This window comes from Coptis chinensis, chromosome 6 (genome assembly GCF_015680905.1).
Source record: "Coptis chinensis isolate HL-2020 chromosome 6, ASM1568090v1, whole genome shotgun sequence".
Lineage (NCBI taxonomy): Eukaryota > Viridiplantae > Streptophyta > Magnoliopsida > Ranunculales > Ranunculaceae > Coptis > Coptis chinensis.
The window spans coordinates 4,500,277-4,524,203 of record NC_141461.1 but is presented as its reverse complement, the minus strand read 5'-3'; the positions used below and the strand labels follow the sequence as shown (position 1 = coordinate 4,524,203).

At 34.3% G+C, this 23,927-nt stretch overlaps 2 protein-coding genes and 3 long non-coding RNA genes across 9 annotated transcripts in view; 4 read left to right on the top strand and 1 right to left on the bottom strand.

Annotated features, from left to right (window-relative positions):
- The first annotated feature begins 1,462 nt into the window (after positions 1–1,462).
- LOC147490923 (uncharacterized) lies at positions 1,463–6,729 on the top strand. 4 transcript variants are annotated; one of them, XR_015199977.1, is made up of 4 exons: positions 1,463–2,079; positions 2,420–2,593; positions 3,165–4,170; positions 6,697–6,729. It is a non-coding gene; the product is annotated as an uncharacterized LOC147490923 (long non-coding RNA). The 4 variants fall into 4 exon arrangements; XR_015199976.1 differs by lacking the exon at positions 6,697–6,729 and having other exon boundaries at positions 3,165–3,364; positions 3,839–4,562; XR_015199975.1 differs by lacking the exon at positions 6,697–6,729 and having other exon boundaries at positions 3,165–4,562.
- Positions 6,730–6,740: 11 nt separating this feature from the next.
- LOC147490922 (uncharacterized) lies at positions 6,741–8,075 on the top strand. 2 transcript variants are annotated; one of them, XR_015199973.1, is made up of 2 exons: positions 6,741–6,815; positions 7,845–8,075. It is a non-coding gene; the product is annotated as an uncharacterized LOC147490922 (long non-coding RNA). The 2 variants fall into 2 exon arrangements; XR_015199974.1 differs by having other exon boundaries at positions 6,741–6,833.
- A 403-nt stretch (positions 8,076–8,478) lies between these two features.
- On the top strand, positions 8,479–10,694 carry LOC147490921 (F-box/LRR-repeat protein At2g42730-like). Its single transcript, XM_086565950.1, has 4 exons — positions 8,479–8,632; positions 8,838–9,880; positions 9,997–10,167; positions 10,270–10,694. The coding sequence occupies exons 1-4, from the start codon at positions 8,494–8,496 to the stop codon at positions 10,573–10,575; spliced, it is 1,659 nt and encodes a 552-aa protein (XP_086422076.1). The 5' UTR covers positions 8,479–8,493; the 3' UTR covers positions 10,576–10,694.
- Positions 10,695–11,662: 968 nt separating this feature from the next.
- LOC147490919 (uncharacterized) overlaps positions 11,663–23,927 on the bottom strand; it is a 29,956-nt gene continuing 17,691 nt past the window's right edge. The window contains exon 7 of the mRNA XM_086565256.1: positions 11,663–12,079. Within this exon, the coding sequence (XP_086421382.1) occupies positions 12,076–12,079 (4 nt within the window). The 3' untranslated portion in view covers positions 11,663–12,075. The remainder of the gene's footprint in view (positions 12,080–23,927) is intronic.
- LOC147490920 (uncharacterized) lies at positions 12,745–13,688 on the top strand. Its single transcript, XR_015198585.1, has 2 exons — positions 12,745–13,102; positions 13,342–13,688. It is a non-coding gene; the product is annotated as an uncharacterized LOC147490920 (long non-coding RNA).

Below are 23,927 nucleotides of genomic sequence, written 5' to 3'. Positions count from 1 at the left end.
ATTTTTATGCCTAAAAATAATTTATATCTTACATTTATATATGAAAATCATTAAAATAGTGTATTTTTATGTGTGTTTTTAGTGGATATGGATATCCGAAATCCAACCCGAATCCGAATAGATCCGGATATGGTAAAGAGTTTTGAATGAGAATCCGACCTGAACCCACTCCATTTCCTGCCCTATTTGTAGATGCAATAAGATAGTACTCGGGCGACTTGTCCAATAACCCCACCTACCCCAAGATGATATTTTGTCAAAAATCGCCAATCTTATATGAGAACAGTTGCAGGTTGTTTTCGTGGCCTCGTGCCTCACCTTGTACTTGGTAGCATCATTAGCATGGGAAGGATGTATAAGGATTGTGTTAACCATAAATACTGGCATGCGGCATTTTCATGTCTTGAATTCGTTAGTAATGCACCAAGTGATTATGGACCCCCCCCCTTTTTCTTCTCCGATTGTACTCAACCTTGATCTTCGTAATTCAACCCTAGCCCAAGTTGGTTTGTTCTAATGTGAAACACAACATCACATGTAACACTTCCAGTTTTTTTTTTGGTAAAGAATAGGGCTTTACTCTTGTTTAGAGGGAGCCCTTCCATAAATTCTCAACGGCCCAGGCGAACCAAGGCTGAAGAGGGGGTTTGGAAATAGTCTCTATATATATTATAGCTCTCCCCTCATCAATTGAGGGAGAGTTTTGAGAGTGTCCACGTGGCCAAAGCTAATTACGATAAAATAGGGAGAGCTTATTACGTGAAATCAGGAGCCAAAAAATTCATCTACTTTTTTTGTGCTGGCCTTTCCCCACTAACGAGAAGAGGTAAACCCCAACAAAAACCCCAAACTCTCTAAAAAAAAAACGGAAAATTGTCGAACTCAATAGACCTTTGCCAATCAATTCCCCACCCGACTAATAACATATTACGAGAAAAGATGACAATTCACATATTCCTTCTCCTTTCTCCTTGGTATGTCTCAATTTTACTGTTATTTTTTGCAGTATGAGTACATGATTTTGCTAGACTTGCTGAGGAAATCCACTACCCAAACTCATACAAACATTACCCATATCGAAGAAGAAAAAGTAACAATTTAACCTAAAAAAAATACCTTCATCACCAGAGAAATTGTACGTATTAATAAACTAAACCCTTTTTCATTTAGTCATTACTGGAGAAATTGTATGGATTCAACTACACTAAAGCAAAACCCTTTTTTGTTTTGCCTTTCAAAATCTATTAAACATTAAGGATTGAGAAGAGATAGAAATCAATTTTTAGAGAAAGGAGAAGGAATTGATTGGCAAAGGTCTATTGAGTTCTACAATTTTTATTTATATATATATATATATATATATATATATATATATATATATATATATATATATATATATATATATATATATATTTATTTATTTTTATTTTTTTTTTTCCCACTTTGTGAGAGAGTTGGGGTTTTTGTTGGGGCTTACCTCTTCTCGTTAGGGGAGAAAGGCCGGCACCAAAAAAGTAGATGAATTTTTTGGCTCCTGATTTCACGTAATTAGCTTTCCCTATTTTATCGTAATTAGCTTTGGCCACGTGGACACTCTCAAAACTCTCCCTCGATTGATGAGGGGAGAGCTATAATATATATATCCTAAGAAAACACATCAATATTCACGAAGCACACACCATCATCCTTCTACTGCAGTTTTTTTCCTGGACTGAAGGTTTTTCCCTGGTACACCATCTTTGAAAGGACTCCAAATTGGTTAGCTTGATTTAGTTGCATTCAATTTTGGCACAAGAATAATGATTGGTTGTTACATTTACAAAACCTTAATAACCAAAAAAACAAGGAAAACCCTTCGTAAAAACCCACCAAAAACTCTATTTTCAATCAATCTACAAGAATAGCAACAAAATCAATAACAATTATGTGTTTACCCTTCTCAATTCATTACCTTCAATTCCTCAATTCATCTATCTCCTCAAATCATTTGTTTTCATCAGATATACAATGGCCATGTCTATCGAACTCGCTTTCTCTTGAACTTCATTAAACTCTAGGGGCTTGGCGAGGAGTTTTCAGGTGACATTTTTTGCTCTTTGACAATTATTATTGATTGCTAATTTTGTGGTTTTTTAATTATTCGTTTTCTGTGTGATTTTCAAGTAATAGTTATTGTTTGTGCTAAGTAGAATTGGGGTCTAAGTGTTTGTGATAATGTCTAACTTAGTCTGTTTTTTTTGTGGTGATAGTCATCTTTCACGACTTTTGCAACATCTTCACATTCGTAGCACAATTGTTTTGGATTGCCCACTAAGACCATCGATATAAGTAATGCATCTTAGTTGTAGCTGCTTGCTTGCATCATAGAAACCATTGTTTCTATTGAACTTGAGAATTTGCAGTTTATATGGTATCTCAGGTCTCCTTTTGCACTTTGAAGGAGATTAAAAAATCCGATATCCGATATGAAGATTGAACTTATAAGCTGAACTGAATATGAACAAATTTTGACCTTTGAAACCACTTTCAAGTGGTGCAGCTCCTTTGAGTACATCACTTCCCTCAGAGTTTTTCTGGTGTTGATTTCATTCAGGTGAAGTGAAGCATTCTTTGTCTATTAAATAAGTATTATTTTCGTCCGCTTAACTGAACTATCTTTTCAAGATTTGTAATTTGAATTTTTTTGTCGTAATGTAGAACAAATATTCTTTTATTTCGATGCTATGTTAATTAGGAGGTACCATAAAAATGGTTAGAGTTAAAACAAATGGTGGTTTGCAACACATCTGAATACACTATAGTTTCGAGAAGCTTGAATCGCTCAAAATTTTGCAAACAATATGTTTGAGTTAGAGCCTTAGATGTTAATAAAATACTTAAGGGACTTTGGTTGTCAAGTTCCATCTTTATGCGCCAGCATAGTTGACATGATTGATTTTCATTATAAACAACTCAAAAGCTTTCAGTAGTTCTTTTTGAATTAAAAGCTTCCAGTAGTTTTTTTTCAATCTATGCTTATATATGAATTGGGATTCTACTTAGCGCCCAAATAAAGTTTTATTTATATGTGAATGTTTTTTGACCTAAGATGAGATTCCATTGGAAATTTATAAGCGATTGATTGTTGCATACAATCTTAATATCAAATCATTATATTTTTCCAGGGCTATGGCATGTCTAACTCCACTACAGTATTGACACGTTGCATCAATAAAGGAAAATTCAGTAAGTATGCGTCAGTGGGACTTAATTAAGGTGCCAAACATGCAAGCTAAAATTGTGAATTGGAACTCTGGTTCCTGTATGCCTCTAGGCAATAGTGGTTGGCTTTGTACGTGGTTAAGAGGACCTGATGTTATGAAAGGTAAGCAGAAAAAAGTTGGGAATCTAAGATACTAAACTGGATAGGCAGTGAAACATGACAATGCATTTACCTATTTACCTACTATCAATCTCAAAAGTTTTTTTGTTATAATTCTTATATGCATTGAGTTAGTTTTAGCTTCTACTGTAAATTTGAAGTTTTTAAGTTTTGATTGAGTGATTATTGCTTCATATATATATATAACCTGGTATGCAACCCTACAAAGAAAAGGCTATGGTGTTGTATAACCTGTATCAATACACTATTTTAGCAACCTCTTAGAACAACATAGAGGCGTGGGCGAGCTAACATTCAACTACCAAACTATCTTACCACGTTTTAACTAACAACTGCCCTTTTTAGTCATCTAAGCCTCTCGGCTGTGATTCCGGGTGTCCCATCCTATGACAATGCGAACACATTATCCTATGACAATGCAATATGTTAGCTAATGTGAATTATTATTTTTTGTAGGGGGGGAATTTTGAAGTTTTTGGGGATGAAAAGCCTTCCTGAAGATCAAGTTCAACCTACCTATATATCGCTAACCAATAAGTAACTTATCTTGCTCTTTATTGCTCAGTTAATTGTACATTCATATCTATCATAAGTTGCTCGAAGTTTTAAAAATCATTTTTATCGATTTCTGGTTTCGTTTCATTTTTTGGTTTAGTATCTACATATGTATTTAGACTTTTGTTTTTGAAATTTTCAGGTTAGCACATTGCATTACTTACTTTCTAATTTTGTTATAAATCAAGATATGAAGCTGCATAATACTTTTTGAGGTTGGATCTATTGTGAAGGTTATTTCATGACTTATAAGGATGTCCAATATTTTGGCATTTTCTTTTACATGCAATTGGAATTTTATGTTTTCTTTTTCCTTTTGTGCACGTCTATGTGTGTAAAGTTCATATCTATTTGTGAAGATTCATTCACATAATTTCTTTTCTTTAGAAGCCATACTGAATGGTACTTATGAAGGTTGAGGTCTATGACCTTATTAGTGCTCTCCATTACTAATGTATCATCATTTGGTTCATCCACTAATGCTATATCCGTTCTACTTTGTTGGCCCATGTTGCGCTGTATGTCACCTCTTAGTTACATTGTTTTCCTCTTAATCTTATAAGTACTTAATCTTTTGTTGATTGATATTTTGATGATTTAAGGTTTTCGCACGTCTTTTTTTTTTTTTAATTTTTTTTCAGGAATTGGGAATGAGCGCAATTATAGCAAGTAAGCTTTTGCCAATTTTGCGGAATTGTGTTTAAATTTGAGTATATGATCTATTGGTAGGTATTGTTTATTTGTGGTCAACGTTGAAATAGTAGGAAGTGTGGTTCCAAAATGAGGTGTGACTGTCGACTTGAGCAGTTAAGATAAGAATTTTTCTTTAACCAGACTTATGGATATAAGTTAGCTCCACTAATTTTTAGAGTGATTCGTGAAAATACTTAAGAGCAATGGCAGGTTTCCTGTTATTTTATCTTTTTTTTCTTTTCTGATTTTTTTGAATGACATACTTGAACTGAGTAATAGACCTCACATATACAGAGTAAGTGCTGAGTTGCTGACTCACATGTAGATATTTACTTTGAGACCTTTTGGCAAAGACTCCACATTGAGTCTCAGAGTGAGTATTTCAAATCTAAGAAATAGCCATTTTAGAGTGGTTAGTATAGACACTGCTATTGTACTTCTAATTAATTTAGCTCAACTATGGACCCGATGTAAAGTGTTGCAGATAAAATTTACGCATCCGAAATGGTTGTTCATCTTTTGCACCTTAGTTGCTCTAATTTGACTCTTCCAAGATACATAGCTCTTCCATTGTGATAAGAAACTTTGCAAGAATAGACAGATTATTTCCACTAAAATTTAATTCTAATTGATATATATACACACACACACACACACTAAAGTATACCATCAATTTTCAGCCTAGAATTTGTTCACAACTGTATATGCACGACTGCTCATGCCAAAGTTTTGTTTGATAGTTGGAAAGCTAGCTTTATGAGCTTGAATAGCTTTGGTGTCTATTTCTATAGGTGCATATGAGCCGGTTGTTGGTAAAGGTTTTCAAATCACTTGAGAGATAACTTTGAGAAGGGTCTTATACTTTAGGGAGTTTATGTTTATAACTTTGAAACTATAGTCCGGAGTTTTTTCTAATGAAACATGAAGCCAGTACTTAATTAGCTTTAGTGTTTGATGGTTTACTCTATTTGTCGTTTTTTGTTTTTTTTTTCAAATGGTCCTATATTTGAAATTTTTTGTTGTGCTTGAATAAATTATCGTCTTTATAGTTAGTACTATTAAGTGTAGTATTAAGCTATCATTCATACATGTGTTTGGGGTGTCACTTATTTCACATTTGATGCCAAGAGTTGTGCAATTGAAGTGTCACATGGAACTGTTTTTATTAACGCATGCCTCGCATTGTAATTCTTGGCGTTTATTAGTGCAACCAGTTTTGTTGTAGTGTCTTTGTTAGCGTGGTTAGTTGTAGGAGCTCACTTAAAATTACAATGTAGTTTTTTATGTTCAATCATGAGTCCCCTTATTATAATTAATAAGGTTTGGGCTTTTCTATTTGCGGAATCAAATATGAAATTTCCTTTTAGGTTTTGTAACAATAGATGGGTGTACCTTATATGTGTGAAACAAATAAGATGTCTTAAGGTTTTTTCGTTAACTAGATGGTTGTGGGCATATGCGCTAACCTGTGTACATATCAATATTTTAAAAGGTCGTCGACCTGTCCTATCTTTAAACTTGAAACTATTAACTGCATGATTAAATTATGTAATTCAGTTTTTATTGGTCTTAATAAAATGGTGTCAATATGCCTTCTCTATAGATTGATTCAATTTGTATTTTGTAGAAGGGATTATTTCTTAGCATGTAGTTGGGAATTATTTGTTGTAACAAAAATACGAAATAGATCGAATATCAACAAAGCTTGGACATATTCTATTAGAAGATGATATCTTGCGAGGTAGATGAGTCTGACACGGAAAATTTGAGGTTAAAATAAACTGTGAAATTACCAAGAACTTATTTGGTTATCCTCCTCTAGACTTTTATAGGTAAGTGTGTCTGCAATATAGGTTTTTCAGATATTGTCTTTGAATTTTGAATGTTTGGCATGGCACCATGGTTAAGAGAGCACTATTTTAAGGTAGAAAAGTACACACAAAGTAGGAGCACATGCAGGATGTGTCAATGCCTATTTTTTAGAAAAAAATATCTCCCTTAACTAAGCCAATTCCATTTCCTGTATATCTAAATCATTAATTATTTTTTTTTTCTTTATTCATTAGCTTCACGGGACTCATTTTGTCAAAGGAGGATTGGTTTTGGTCGAAGCTATGCTTCCACAAGTTATATAAAGAACTGCTTCAAATTTAAGCAAATAATTGGAATGCCAGATTTACTCTTAGTAAGTTTCAATCTACAGGTACCATGGAGTTCTTTCAATTTTACTTTCAGACTTTAAGTTAGTTTATATCTATTTGTCATGTGCTCCTTCATGACCGTAGCCTATGGACTCAAACCACCTTCATGAAACTTAAAATTGTTTGTCATTTTATTACTTATCTTTGTTTAAACACAAGTCTTTCTGAGGAGGTCAAGGCTTATACAAAATTGTGAGGACTTCTACTCTAGCCAGTTATACCGAGTTCCTTTGTAGTGAGCCGCTCACTATGTTTACACTATTGAGTGTGTTGTGTTAAATGTTTTGTACTAGCATATTTTTGCTGTTAGATTATTCGAACCCGTTACACTGCCAAAATGCATTGTTAATTTATCTGAATAGATCTTATAAACTACTATCCATGTTGATCATCGAAGCGTCTAAGACCAATTATGAGAGAGAATTCAAAGCAAATGTTTTCGTGGTTACTCTTGGAAACTTTTCCAACTTTTAATAGAGGTGTATCAGGAACAAAACATGCATATTTTCTTAATATATGTTTATCTTGATCTACTTGATATATATGGACACAAATAATATGGTTAAACCTTAGTTTTATTGTAGATTTGGACAAACCAATTACTTGGATTTATATTTATGGGTTGATTGTTAAATTAAATGTGACTATAAAAGAATATGTGTTCGACAGTTTGTTCTTCAAAACCTATTCCTACATTGCCATAGAGCTACTTTTTTATCCATGAGAATAAAAGATACATCCAGGTTTAGACGTACAATATTGCCTTGGTTGAAATGTACATTTATAGATTAGGCGCAAGGAGAGTGCATAGGCAATCGTAAAGTTGTTATTGGTCGCTAATTTCGGTGTTATATCGCTACTAGATAATGACGTTTCTCTTCACTATAGAGTTTATATTACTACCAATCTGCCATTGTTTCTATTACAACCAATCTGCCATTGGATAGTGTAAATTGAACAGTTGGGAATTGGAACTTTTATAACATCAACTCTTCTTAATCTTTATTTTACAGTTGTACAGGGTGGTTGGCGAGTCATGAACCTTCAACGTGTGCGCCTTCATGCGGATCTGATATGATTTTTCAAAATTCAGCTCAATAGAATGTTTGAGCGTGAACAATTATGACTTTTATGGTTTACTGCAAATGTAATTTTGTCGATTAGGTCTGTATCATTGAAATCCGTAAATTCCTAAATTTATTATCCAAACAACTCCATCTAAGTTATATCATTCTTTTTCTTCATTTTCCAATTTTGCAGTGTACTCTCATTCACTGTTTGCCCTTTTTAAAAAAAAAAATTAAATGAAGTGATTAGTTTGAATTATTTTGGTAAGATTATCCTTTTATCATTTTTTGGCTGTTCCCATTGCATTTTATGTACGCAACGTTATGCATAATCAGGTGTCCAATGTGTTCAATTTGTCTGACTATTATAGAGCCAACTTAATTCGTAGTTATTGTCACCACCTTAACTTGAGTGTAGTAGTCTTTGACATAGTTGGGTGTAATTTTAGCAGCAACACAACTTCGGCAGCAAGTAAGACCAACAATCCATGTGTGGACTACCTATAAACTAGGGAGCTCCAACTATATCCCTATAGAAATCTTGAAGTTTTAATGGAATTTAGACTTATCAAAAGAAAAAAGATGTTGATAGCAAATGAACGTTGCAGTACGATATTTCAAACTCAATGCAAAACATACCGCCAGTTTTATTAGGAAGCTTGTTTTATCAATAACAACGGTACTTCTACTCACGGGCTTTCTTCACACGGGACTTTCACGTGCTTTCTTCACTGGTCTGTATTTTTTTTATTTGGAAAAAACATTTTTGATTTACGGAATTTGTTTATATGACATAAAGATTATCCCTTTCATGAACCTGCCGACTTTTTTTTTTGGTTGGCAATTTGAATTTTGAAAAAGGAATCTCTTTTGGTTATTTCCCATCAAATTTTATTTCTATAAGAAGTTGAATTTGTGTTGGTTGGACTTTATTTACAGGTTCAAACTTCCCTCTTTTTCTGGTTCAGAAGAAAAGTTTAGGTTATCAGGGTAACTTTTCCATATCTAATTTATTTAACTTCTGTCAAATTGTTGTGGTAAATTATTTACTTACTTATATAGAAAGAAACATGAAGCAAGTTTTTTCTTGTTTTGATCAAAAGAAAAATAGGATTAGCCATATGCCCGACCCAATTAGGAGCCACATTGTTTCTTTCCTTCCAATGAAAGAAGCAATGAGAAGCAGCATTCTTTCAAGGCAATGGAGATATGTATGCTCTTCTCTTTCTAATCTAAAATTTGATCAAGTTGATTTCGAAAAAACAAAAAAGCACAAAAGAGGAGATTTTAGAGATTTTGTTGATGAGACGCTTTTAAGTCACAATGGATCAGACATAAAAAGTTTCAGTCTAACTGTGAAGCTCGGTGATACATTTATAACTTCTTGTCATCTCAATTCATGGATCTCTTTTGCTGTAAAGCACAATGTTCAAGACTTTAAGTTTTCGTCCTACACATGTAGATTGGAAAAGCTTCCTCAATGCCTTTTTACAAGCACTACCTTAACAAAATTGAGCTTGTATGAGGTCGAGTTAAATTTGCCCACAATTGTTAAATTTCCAGTGCTTAAATCTTTATTATTTGATGATGTTGCATTCCGTGGTGAAAACCTAGTCAACAAACTCCTCTCAAGCTCTACTTGTCCCGTTCTTGAAAAACTGGTTATCTGGTATTGCTGCTGCTCTGGTATCAATACTATTTCCATTTCTCTTCCTACTCTTAAATACTTAACGCTGTTTGATACGCATGAACTTACCATCAACCTCGTTAACACAGTTCTTCGGGAACTTATATACATGTGTTGTAGACCACCAAACATTACCTATGAGAATCTTTTATCTGTGGTCAGTGCTAAGCTTCACTTTTCACTGCATATTGGTCTGTGTGCTACCCCTGATAATACTTTTTTTAGAAGTGCTTCTAAGATTCTGGTGTGGCTGCGCAATGTGGAGAAACTCTGTTTAATGAGTGGCATTATTGAGGTATTTATAAGGCATTCTTTCATTCTTAGTCTATATCATATGTAGCAGTTTTTGGTTTTTTTTTTTTTTTTTTGGGCTACAACTACAAAACACTTATACTTTGGATGTCTGTTCAGTTTCTCTCCATGGATCAAGAATTTTTAGCAGGTGTACCATCCTCATGTTGCAGCCTGAAACATTTGCATGTTGATATGTTCGCTAGCGAAAAGCATGCCCAAGTGATAACATTGTTATCAAGGAGTTATCCCAACCTGCAAACTCTGAGCATAATTGTCGAGAATCTTTATGTATGACTAGAATTTTTGAAAGTTTTCTTTTGAACAAATTTGTCTTCTTTAATGTAAAATATTTGTTTTATTATGTACTAATGAATATTTGTTTTTGATTAGGACAAAGCAACAATCTCAAACATGGCTAATGTAGACGAATGTTGGAAACCCACACAGTTGCCATCTGAAGACATATTGAACGGCCTTAAAACAGTTGACATTGAAGATTTTAAAGGAAGTGATGGCGAACTATACCTTGTAAGGTTTCTACTCGAGAATGCGAAGATTCTGGAGAAGATGCATATTTGCTGCTCAGATGAAAAGGGGCTGGAAACAGTGCGGTGCCAAATGTGTATTACTGAGATACTGCCAAAATTTACCAAAGTTTCTCCCCATGTAACTATTTCAATTTCTGATATCCTGTAAATTATCTTCTTAGTTACACTGATAGTTTGTTCATTGAGTAGAGGAACTTCCTGGTTAAGGACTCACCATCGTACAGAGTAAAGGAGTTTGTCTGCCACATTTTTAACACCTTTTCCGTATCCTGTCTGTGTTCGTCTGTGTTCTTCATTTGCAGGGCAAATAGAGTTTGGCAGTATGTGTTATATGTGAATGGGCAAAAGAAGAGTTCCAGTCACATTTACATTTCTGCAAACAAATGGTAAACAATTGCATCTGTTGAATAAGGAAGTCAAGGTGGTGCATTCTCAATAGTTTGGATCTTGCGTGAGATATGCTCCATACCAGCAGCAGTGTGTATGTTATGCCAAGAATGGGAAGTATAAATTTTGGTCCTTGGTCCAACTGAGCCTAATTCCTGTCTCTGGATGTTCTTAATAATGTTTGGGAGTCAAATAGGGAGCTGACAGGAGATTTCTGTAATGCTGTGGAGTCAAATAGGGAGCTGACAGAAGATTTCTGTAATGCTGTTGCTGCCACTGTGTTTTTTTTTTTTTTTTGATCACACCATTGCGAAGTCCAAGTGCGAAGTCGAAAAGTTGCCCCTTTTTATATAGGATGCCTGAGGAAGTGAGGAGTAAAAGTGATTTTCTTCTCTCACATAGCTTCAGCCAACTTGGCTGTGGTCCTCTGAGGTCAAATGCTGGTAATAACAAAATCGTAAACGGAGCAGAAGATGACAGCATAAACTTATTAGCCTTCCACAAATTATTGCTTGTTAGTTTGGTTCTCCTCCTTTCCAAGTGCAAGGTATTGCATGCTCCATTTACTCTTAGCTCTATGCAAATGTTATTGTCATTGTAGAGAAGCTGGTAACATCCCCCCACCACGTTGGTTTTAGGACAAATGTGCTTCTTGTACAAATTTCATACGTCAGGAAGCAAAATGCAGTTGGTGTTATTCGGTTGCTGCAGTCCTTTGGACCACATTTTCTCTAGTATTTGGTGTTCCTCTGGACTTGGTCTTAAGAGCGAGAAATATAGTGCAGAGGATCAATAGAGACCTGGACATTGTTATATTTTTTCTTTTGATGGTGACTTGAAAGTTGTTATTAAGTACAAAGGAACATTGAAGAACTCATCCGTTCTTTTCAGACATTGATGAAATCAAAAGGAACCAGAAACAGTAAACTAAAGTATTGTATATTTGTATGTATGAAACAAGACAAAATACGTAAGAAGACCGACTTTTACCATGTTCATAGTTTAGAAACACCAACTTTTACCTTCTAAATCAATGGCATTAGTACAACAAGAACAAAGTTTCAGCACCTAGCCATGCTCTAAAAACTTGTCACCACAATGTCTTAGAGACGAATCTTTGATCCCACCACAAGTAAGAAATCCATCCACCTGAACAAAACACCGCCACAAGTATCTTTGATCCCCAGTAGAAGGAAGAAATGAGTCCGACTGAACACACCAATATAAGATTGTTTGATCCAAGCACGAGTAAGAAATCAGTTTATCTGAACAAAACACCAAAACAAGAATCTTTGAGATCAGTGTGCCAATAAATGGGAGTGCTTAAAATGCTAATTATATGCATGCTTAATGCCAGTTTAACACACCGATTTATACTGATTGAACTTGTAAAGTTACTCTTGTTAGTGTCTAAACCCTAATTATATGCATGCTTAATGCCAGTTTAACACACCAATTTATACTGATCAAACTTCTAAAGTTACTCTTGTTAATGCTCTATTACCAAGCCATTAAAGTCCATGTTCAACCTTTTCCTGTCCAGTTCAAGTTGAATTTGTTAATGCTCTATTACCACACCATTTAGTCTGCACATGCTAAAAAGTATAACTGAAACCGCCTGAAATCACTATGGATTTAAAGTCAATCCAGTTGCACCAAAATTTTATTTAAACTTCAAAAACGCCGGAATTGAAACTTTGCAGAGAACCAGTATTCATCTTATAAGAATTTTTGAGGCCAAAATATGGATAATTTAATAGATGTCACATCTATCTGAACCAAAAAGCGAAATAATGCAACAGAAAGGGAGAAAGTTAAAAAGAAGACTCAGTCTCATAATGTGGCAGATCAGCTCATCCAAATTCATAAAATAAATCAATAAGAATAAATTCCAGTTTTACTGCGTCGTTGGCTTGAGCACCCATCTTATTGATTTATTTTATGAATTTGGATGAGCTGATCTGCCACATTATGAGACTGAGTCTTCTTTTTTGCTTTCTCCCTTTCTGTTGCATTATTTCGCTTTTGGTTCAGATGTGTGACATCTATTAAATTATCCTTTTATGCTCTTATAAGATGAATACTGGTTCTCTGCAAAGTTTCAATTCCGGCGTTTTTGAAGTTTAAATAATTTTGGTGCAACTGGATTGACTTTAAATCCATAGTGATTTCAGGCGGTTTCAGTTATACTTTTTAGCATGTGCAGACTAAATGGTGTGGTAATAGAGCATTAACAAATTCAACTTGAACTGGACAGGAAAAGGTTGAACATGGACTTTAATGGCTTGGTAATAGAGCATTAACAAGAGTAACTTTAGAAGTTTGATCAGTATAAATTGGTGTGTTAAACTGGCATTAAGCATGCATATAATTAGGGTTTAGACACTAACAAGAGTAACTTTACAAGTTCAATCAGTATAAATCGGTGTGTTAAACTGGCATTAAGCATGCATATAATTAGCATTTTAAGCACTCCCATTAATTGGCACACTGATCTCAAAGATTCTTGTTTTGGTGTTTTGTTCAGATAAACTGATTTCTTACTCGTGCTTGGATCAAACAATCTTGTATTGGTGTGTTCAGTCGGACTCATTTCTTCCTTCTACTGGGGATCAAAGATACTTGTGGCGGTGTTTTGTTCAGGTGGATGGATTTCTTACTTGTGGTGGGATCAAAGATTCGTCTCTAAGACATTGTGGTGACAAGTTTTTAGAGCATGGCTAGGTGCTGAAACTTTGTTCTTGTTGTACTAATGCCATTGATTTAGAAGGTAAAAGTTGGTGTTTCTAGACTATGAACATGGTAAAAGTCGGTCTTCTTACGTATTTTGTCTTGTTTCATACATACAAATATACAATACTTTAGTTTACTGTTTCTGGTTCCTTTTGATTTCATCAATGTCTGAAAAGAACGGATGAGTTCTTCAATGTTCCTTTGTACTTAATAACAACTTTCAAGTCACCATCAAAAGAAAAAATATAACAATTTCCAGGTCTCTATTGATCCTCTGCACTATATTTCTCGCTCTTAAGACCAAGTCCAGAGGAACACCAAATAGTAGAGAAAATGTGGTCCAAAGGACTGCAGCAACCGAATAACACCAACTGCATTTTGCTTCCTGATCTCTGAAGTATGAAATTTGTACAAGAAGCACATTTGTCCTAAAACCAACGTGCTGCTGCTTAAAATTTCAGACCGTTGCCTCGTTGTGTTGTGAGCAGACGGAACCAACCATTATAATTCAATGTTTCACTCCGCTCTGCAACAATATCAGTATCTCAATTCTCAACTAGAGGGGTCGACTTCTTCATACTAGATCATCTAGTCCATCTGGCCCAATCAGGTGGGGGGATGTCACCAGCTTCTCTACAATGACAATAACATTTGCATAGAGCTAAGAGTAAATGGAGCATGCAATACCTTGCACTTGGAAAGGAGGAGAACCAAACTAACAAGCAATAATTTGTGGAAGGCTAATAAGTTTATGCTGTCATCTTCTGCTCCGTTTACGATTTTGTTATTACCAGCATTTGACCTCAGAGGACCACAGCCAAGTTGGCTGAAGCTATGTGAGAGAAGAAAATCACTTTTACTCCTCACTTCCTCAGGCATCCTATATAAAAAGGTCCTGCAGGGAGCAACCTTTCGACTTCGCACTTGGACTTCGCAATGGTGTGATAAAAAAAAAAAAAAAAAAAAAAAAAACAGTGGCAGCAACAGCATTACAGAAATATTCTGTCAGCTCCCTATTTGACTCCCAAACATTACTAAGAACATCCAGAGACGGGAATTAGGCTCAGTTGGACCAAGGACCAAAATTTATACTTCCCATTCTTGGCATAACATATACACACTGCTGCTGGTATGGAACATATCTCACGCAAGATCCAAACTATTGAGAATGCACCACCTTGACTTCCTTATTCAACAGATGCAATTGTTTACCATTTGTTTGCAGAAATGTAAATGTGACTAGAACTCTCCTTTTGCCCATTCACATATAACACATACTGCCAAACTCTATTTGCCCTGCAAATGAAGAACACAGACGAACACAGACAGGATACCGAAAAGGTGTTAAAAATGTGGCAGACAAACTCCTTTACTCTGTATGATGGTGAGTCCAATCTTCACTGAAATTCACTTTCCCATTTGCCAGAAGAGATTTAGCCAAATTTGAAGTAGATCGAGAGAAATAGGATTCATATCAATCTAATATTCTAATATTGAGCCTAAAATTGGAGATGAATCAACTGTATTTACATAAATATCAAGTAGTACAGAAACATAGTACCCCTTCACTGCGACTTCCAAGTCCTTAACCAGGAAGTTCCTCTACTCAATGAACAAATTATCAGTGTAACTAAGAAGATAATTTACAGGATATCAGAAATTGAAATAGTTACATGGGGAGAAACTTTGGTAAAAGTCATAATTGTTCACGCTCAAACATTCTATTGAGCTGAATTTTGAAAAATCATATCAGATCCGCATGAAGGCGTACACGTTGAAGGTTCATGACTCGCAAGCCACCCTGTACAACTGTAAAATAAAGATTAAGAAGAGTTGATGTTATAAAAGTTCCAATTCCCAACTGTTCAATTTACACTATCCAATGGCAGATTGGTTGTAATAGAAACAATGGCAGATTGGTAGTAATATAAACTCTATAGTGAAGAGAAACGTACGTATCTAGTAGCAGTATAACACCGAAATTCGCGACCAATAACAACTTTACGATTGCCTATGCACTCTCCCTTGCGCCTAATCTATAAATGTACATTTCAACCAAGGCGATATTGTACGTCGAAACCGGATGTATCTTTTATTCTCATGGATAAAAAGTAGCTCTATGGCAATGTAGGAATAGGTTTTGAAGAACAAACTGTCGAACACATATTCTTTTGTAGTCACATTTAATTTAACAATCAACCCATAAATATAAATCCAAGTAATTGGTTTGTCCAAATCTACCATAAAACTAAGGTTTAACCATATTATTTGTGTCCGCATATATGTCAAGTAGATCAAGATAAACATATATTAAGAAAATATGCATGTTTTGTTCCTGATACACCTCTATTAAAAGTTGGAAAAGTTTCCAAGAGTAACCACCGAAAACATTTGCTTTGAATTCTCTCTCATAATTGGTCTTAGACGCTTCGATGATCAACATGGATAGTAGTTTATAAGATCTATTCAGATAAATTAACAATGCATTTTGGCAGTGTAACGGGTTCGAATAATCTAACAGCAAAAATATGCTAGTACAAAGCATTTAACACAACACACTCAATAGTGTAAACATAGTGAGCGGCTCACTACAAAGGAACTCGGTATAACTGGCTAGAGTAGAAGTCCTCACAATTTTGTATAAGCCTTGACCTCCTCGGAAAGACTTGTGTTTAAACAAAGATAAGTAATAAAACGCCCAACAATTTTAAGCTTCATGAAGGTGGTTTGAGTCCATAGGCTACAGTCATGAAGGAGCACATGACAAATAGATATAAAGTAACTTAAAGTCTGAAAGTAAAATTGAAAGAACTCCATGGTACCTGTAGATTGAAACTTACTAAGAGTAAATCTGGCATTCCAATTATTTGCTTAAATTTGAAGCAGTTCTTTATATAACTTGTGGAAGCATAGCTCGACCAGCAATCCTCCTTTGACAAAATGAGTCCCGTGAAGCTAATGAATAAAGAAGAAACAAATAATTAATGATTTGGATATATAGGAAATGGAATTGGCTTAGTTAAGGGAGATATTTTTTTCTAAAAAATAGGCATTGACACATCTGCATGTGCCCCTACTTTGTGTGTACTTTTCTATCTTAAAATAGTGCTCTCTTAACCATGGTGCCATGCCAAACATTTAAAATTCAAAGACAATACCTAAAAAACCTATATTGCAGACACACTTACCTATAAAAGTCTAGAGGAGGATAACCAAATAAGCTCTTGGTAATTTCACAGTTTATTTTAACCTCAGATTTTCCGTATCAGACTCATCTACCTCGGAAGACATCATCTTCTAATAGAATATGTCCAAGCTTTGCTGATATTCGATCTATTTCGTATTTTTGTTACAACAAATAATTCCCAACTACATGCTAAGAAATAATCCCTTCTACAAAATACAAATTGAATCAATCTATAGAGAAGGCATATTGACACCATTTTATTAAGACCAATAAAAACTGAATTACATCATTTAATTATGCAGTTAATAGTTTCAAGTTTAAAGATAGGATGATGGTGTGTGCTTCGTGAATATTGATGTGTTTTCTTAGGATATATATATATTATAGCTCGATCTCCCCTCATCAATTGAGGGAGAGTTTTGAGAGTGTCCACGTGGCGAAAGCTAATTACGATAAAATAGGGAAAGCTAATTACGTGAAATCAGGAGCCAAAAAATTCATCTAATTTTTTGGTGCCAGCCTTTCTCCCCTAACGAGAAAAGGTAAACCCCAACAAAAACCCCAAACTCTCTCACAAAGTGGAAAAAAAAAATAATAAAAAAAATTGTTGAACTCAATAGACCTTTGCCAATCAATTCCTTCTCCTTTCTCTAAAAATTGATTTCTATCTCTTCTCAATCCTTAATGTTTAACAGATTTTGAAAGGCAAAACAAAAAAGGGTTTTGCTTTAGTGTAGTTGAATCCATACAATTTCTCTAGTAATGACTAAACGAAAAAGGGTTCACTTTATTAATACGTACAATTTCTCTGGTGATGAAGGTATTTTTTTTAGGTTAAATTGTTACTTTTTCTTCTTCGATATGGGTAATGTTTGTATGAGTTTGGGTAGTGGATTTCCTCAGCAAGTCCAGCAAAATCATGTACTCATACTGCAGAAAATAACAGTAAAATTGAGACATACCAAGGAGAAAGGAGAAGGAATATGTGAATTGCCATCTTTTCTCGTAATATGTTATTAGTCGGGTGGGGAATTGATTGGCAAAGGTCTATTGAGTTCGACAATTTTCCGTTTTTTTTTTTTTTTTTTTTTTTGGGGTTTTGTTGGGGTTTACCTCTTCTCGTTAGTGGGGAAAGGCCAGCACAAAAAAAGTAGATGAATTTTTTGGCTCCTGATTTCACGTAATAAGCTCTTCCTATTTTATCGTAATTAGTTTTGGCCACGTGGACACTCTCAAAACTCTCCCTCAATTGATGAGGGGAGAGCTATAATATATATATATATATATATATATATATATATATATATATATATATATATATATATAGACTATTTCCAAACCCCCTCTTCGGCCTTGGTTCGCCTGGGCCGTTGAGAATTTCTGGAAGGGCTCCCTCTAAACAAGAGTAAAGCCCTATTCTTTACCAAAAAAAAAACTATAAGTGTTACATGTGATGCTGTGTTTCACATTAGAACAAACCAACTTGGCCTAGGGTTGAATTACGAAGATCAAGGCTGAATACAATCGGAGAAGAAAAAGAGGGGGGTGATCGATTTTAGGTTCAACGTATCAATTTGTACCAGTTCCATAATCACTTGGTGCATTACTAACGAATTCAAGACACGAAAATGCCCCATGCTAGTATTTCTGGTTAACACAGTTCTTATACATCCTTCCCATGCTAATGATGCTACCAGGTACAAGGTGAGGCACAAGGCCACGAAAACAACCTGCAACTGTTCTCATATAAGATTGGCGATTTTTGACAAAATATCATCCTGGGGTAAGTGGGGTTATTGGACAAGTCGCCCAGAGCATAGTACAAAATATCAGGATATGGGTATTTATCGATATTCAATTTTTGGATATGTATCGTGGATATATCCCCCTCTTTGAGGATATTTGACATTGTTTCACATGCAAATATCGTGGATATATCCAAAATATCGACAAATATCATGGATATTGTGGATATTTCTTGATATATCATGATACATTATTTATATTTATTTGAAATATAATGGTAAATATTAAATAAAATTGTTATATACACAAAATATCACCAAATATCCCCAAATATCACAAATATCGTAAATATCATCGAAATATCATCAATATTTGCAGTCGTATATATCTCTGAACATATCGTGATATTTATATATCTTTTTCTAAAATCTGGATAGATATCCCCAAATATCGCGATATATCGGGATATTTTGTACTATGGCCCAGAGTACTATCTTATTGCATCTACAAATAGGGCAGGAAATGAAGTGGGTTCAGGTCGGATTCTCATTCAAAACTCTTTACCATATCCAGATCCATTCGGATTCGGGTTGGATTTCGGATATCCATATCCACTAAAAACACACAAAAATACACTATTTTAATGATTTTCATATATAAATGTAAGATATAAATTATTTTTAGGCATTAAAATATGAATCTTGTTAAAATGGTTCGGGTTTTCGGATATTCGGATCGGATAATTTAGATTCGGATATGGGTCAGATTCGGATTGATCCCGTACCATTCTCAGCCCTATCCACAAACATTCACAAATCTCCCCAGATATTTCACTATGAATGAGATACCAGTAGATAAATAAATTGCAAATTTAATGATGTGTTACAGCCATTTATATGTTGTATGGCGAGCGTCTCGGTTAATTTTGGTCTCAAATATAATCCAACGTATCCAATGTCTAGTCTCAAACAAAAATAGGACTTCAACAAACCGATATGGTAGGTGGTACCATAGTACAAAATATCTCGATATATCGCGATATTTGGAGATATTTATCCAGATTTCAGAGAAAGATATATAAATATCACAATATGTTCAGAGATATATACGACTGTAAATATCGGTAATATTTTAATGATATTTGTGATATTTGTAATATTTGGGGATATTTTGCGATATTTGGAGATATTTGGCGATATTTTGTGTATATAACAATTTTATTTAATATTTACGATTATATTTCAAATAAATATAAATAATGTATCATGATATATCAAGAAATATCTACAATATTTGTCGATATTTTGAATATATCTACGATATTTACATGTGAAACAATGTCAAATATCTCCAAAGATAATGATATATCCACGATACATATCCAGAAATTGAATATTGATAAATATTCATATCCTGATATTTTGTACTATGGGTGGTACACCTAGACAAGTACATTGCTTCCATATATGAAGTAATGTACCAAGCTCAGAGATTGTGTCAATTATAGGTTCTTGGGCTATAGGTTTAACCCTTGAAGATAGTGAAAAGAGAACTGGGTATCACTCAGTGGGTTTTGAAACTTTTTGAATTGGATTATTATATTTGAAAGAAAACATTAGAGGTCTTAAGCCTTCTTCAGTTCTTGGTAAGGAATAGTTTTTGTGTGGAACTAAAATCTTGACAAGGAAGAAGATGCCAGTGGTGACGAAAGTTTGCCAAAGCAGCCTTAATTCCAATGGGCCTTTTCGTTTCTTTTTATTACTGGAATGTGGAATGGCTTTCTATTTGTTTTTTAACGGCTATAGTGGGGTTTTCCAAGTAGAGCGGGCCCTTTGATTTTAGTTTATTTTGGGGGCCCTATGCTATGGAAAAGGGCTTAGACAACATGGGCTTGCACCCTAAGAGCATTTCCAATGCAAGTCAATTTTTCTCTCTCTTATCACCTCCACGTAGGCAGTTTTTTCCTCTTATCACCGTTTTGGTGAAAAGCAAGGTGAAGCTCCCCAATGTAAAGGTGAATATTAATTTCGGACGGGATGTTAGATTTCGTCTGGACGTAAAAATTGAAAAAATGCTCCGGACGGAATAAAACATCCCGTCTGAAATTAAAAAAAAAAAAACCCGTAAAAAAGTTGAAAAATTATGCGAGACAGAATAAAACATTCCGAAAAAAAAAAAACCCCATTTTTTTTTAAAAAAAACACACGAGACGGAATCCAACATCCCGTCCGAAGTTCAAAAGTCAGCCACTATCTCGGTTGAAGATTTCACCCTGGTAATGACTTGGGAAAAGAGTCACCCTCCTTTTCACCTCTGCATTGAGCACTGAATTTGAACAAAAAAGAGGTGAAAATTTTCACATACCCCTCTTTTTCACCTGCATTGGGAATGCTCTAAAGAGGATTTTAAATCCACCTTCTCACATTTTGTATTATACTTATTTTATTTCTTTTTGAAAAAACATATGGGGGATTGGGGGTGGGGTGGGTCTTCAAGAGTCTTCCAAAGGCATTATTTTCACCACAGGCTCCCATAATGCCATAGGCTATTAGGCCATAAAGTGCCTAATCTAATATGAGTTGGAGTACTATTAATAGAAGGCAAAGCTTGGAATATAAGAAAAATAAAAAGTTAGATTTCTAGTTGAACTCTTAGTGGGTGTTTGGTTCTCATTTTTTCTTAAAAAGTATTTTTTTGAAAAAATATTTATTCTAAAAATAGTTTTTCAATAAATATGTTTGGTTGTGATTTTTTTAAAAAACTATTTTATCAAATAAGATTTCACACTATATTTTTCGATATATTTTGGCATATCGTGGCATAAATTACTAAAGTCTAAAACATCCGGGGAGTTCATTTGCCTTGAGCACCCAAAGTGTTTCTTTCAAAGAAAAATAGTTTTGTAACTTGAAAAACAAGTTTTACCTAATTATCATAAAACAAATTTTTGGGACCAAAAAGTGTTTTTTGGATGAAAAACTATTTTTTTTTTTAAAATAGAGACCAAACACATTTATTTTTTCAAAAAATGTTTTTTCATTAATAAACACTTTTTGGCAATAAATAAATAGGATCCAAACACCCCCTTATTGACTTGATTGTTTATGAAGGACTCCGAACATACATGCGATGCATACATAAACAATTGGGTTATATATATTGACATACCCACCCACCACTAGTTGCAATTAGGATTACCCCCCCCCCCCCAACTTGACAGTCAAAAGGAGTCAACCAACAGTGTTCTCTCATGCTAATATTTTTTCTCTCATTAAAAGCATAGTATTCTCTCATGATAATATTTTTTCTTTTTCCAACTACTGCATTGTTTCTATATGGAATGTCAAGTCTGTATCCATCTTCAGCATGGGGGAACAAAAGTGGATACTGCATTGCCATGAAACTTGGTAGCAATTCGTTGATTCTCTTCAAGCCAAATCCTTTCTTGTCCGAATAACATCTCTCATTGCTTTCGTTAAATTCATCACCATTGCCAACGATTAGACCAGCTATCTCTTTTGATGATGGCAAATTATAAAGTCTTCCATCTTTTTGTTTTCTATTAATCAATTGTATGCTGACGTCGGCCACATGACATTCTTTAAATCTATCCCTTGCCATTCTATAAGTCTTGGTGAGTTCGTTGGTAACATTCAACATATTTATCAATCCTTGAACAATGCTAGAATCTAAAGCATATTTTGGATTCCTCTTAACAATTTTCTTACTAAGAGAGTTCAACCTGTGGGTGACTTCATTTTCAGTATCATATATGTACAACTGTGCAAACCTTGGACGTACTCCTTCAGCTGGAAGCAATGTTCCAATTTTGTGGTGATTTTGCCCTTTTATTTTATAAATAAAGGGTGCCTTTCCATCATTAACTGAACTTTGAACTTGTCCACCAGTAGATGTGAACACGGACATTGAGTTGTAAATGCTGATGTTTTCCATGTAATTTAACGATTTAGACCCTCCATTGCAATCCAAAAGATTCTTTAAAAATTCTGGAGTATCTTTTAGAAGAGGCAATTGAACTTTTCCATTCTGACAACATATGGAGAATTTAGGATTAATAGGTTTTTTGCTCCTATAATTCCTTTCTTCGTACCAGACAATAGCTCCACAGTGAGAACATATGGATGTTGGACATCCAAAATCCAAAGGCTCAAAACAACTTCCTGCAAGGCAAAAAGTTAATTAAAATTAAAGAATTTAATTATAATAAGAATATAAAACATTGCTGTAAGAAAATTACTTTTATGTGAGACATCTATTCCATGTGAAATGGAAACTTCAGTTTCATTGTCCACTTCAATGTCAGAATCTGATCCACTCATTTGTGATAGGTAATCATCATCACTTTCATCGTCAATGTAATTATCGTTTCCAATGCTTTTTAAATTCAGCATCTCTTTTCGTTTAGCTCTATTTATTTTAGTTTCTTCTTCACTTGTTCGGGCATAGATAATCGTTTTAAAAAATAATAATATGTCATTTAATAAAGTATTTGATGCTATAAGAACAATAAATTGAATACATAAGAAGAAAATATTTACCAAAACGTTTCATTCTACTAAGACGATTAGATTTATAACTTCTCTTATGTGTTTTCCTCCTCTGTTTTCTTTTGACTGGGGTAGACTTTGTAGTTGTTGTTTTTCTAACTGATACTTGATGCTGACCTGCAATTTAAGAGTAATATTATTATGATGAATATATAAAGTACTTGTCAGAATTGTTGTAAGTTAAGACATACTTTCTTGTGAATGAACAATGTCACCAAAAGTTTCTTCCATATTATTAGACTTGGTCTTCTTTAGAGAAATTTGAATCTCTACTTGAATTTAATCTGAATCTTTCTCTGCGTTAATGAGTGCTTTTCTTTTCAACTTAGCACGCATGTTGCAAAACCAAGTAACTATGTTTTTTTCTGAAACATTATCGTGTTGATTTAGTTCAACTTTCAAATTGTTAATTATCTCTTTATTTGGACTTCCATTGAATTGATCAAATACTTGATGCAGTTTTTCAAGTTGGATTGTTGTTGGTGTCCATCGCTTTCTGCTGGATAAATTCTCGTCAACTGAAATCATGTAGAACAGAATACTTCTGGAAGCCTGGAAAGAAAAGGAGTCAGTTAAAGCAGAGAATCAAACAAATATGTGAATTTAGTGATATTTCTTGTGCACGTGGTAGTGTTACTTACTTATTTATCTATTATTAGGTGTTGAACTTCTAATCTCTCAAACTCTTCTATATCCAAGAGTTGAAAGAATTCTTGGTCCTATCATGGTTGCTCGCATTGCAGCAGTATGTTATCAAGATCTTTTTCTGTCTTGTTTTGGAGTTTGTCTTTATTTTTAACATGGATAACTGATTTCAGTTGCTTGTTTCACGTTCTTATTGCATGAAGGTTTTGACTATACCGGTGCTAGCAAGTTACC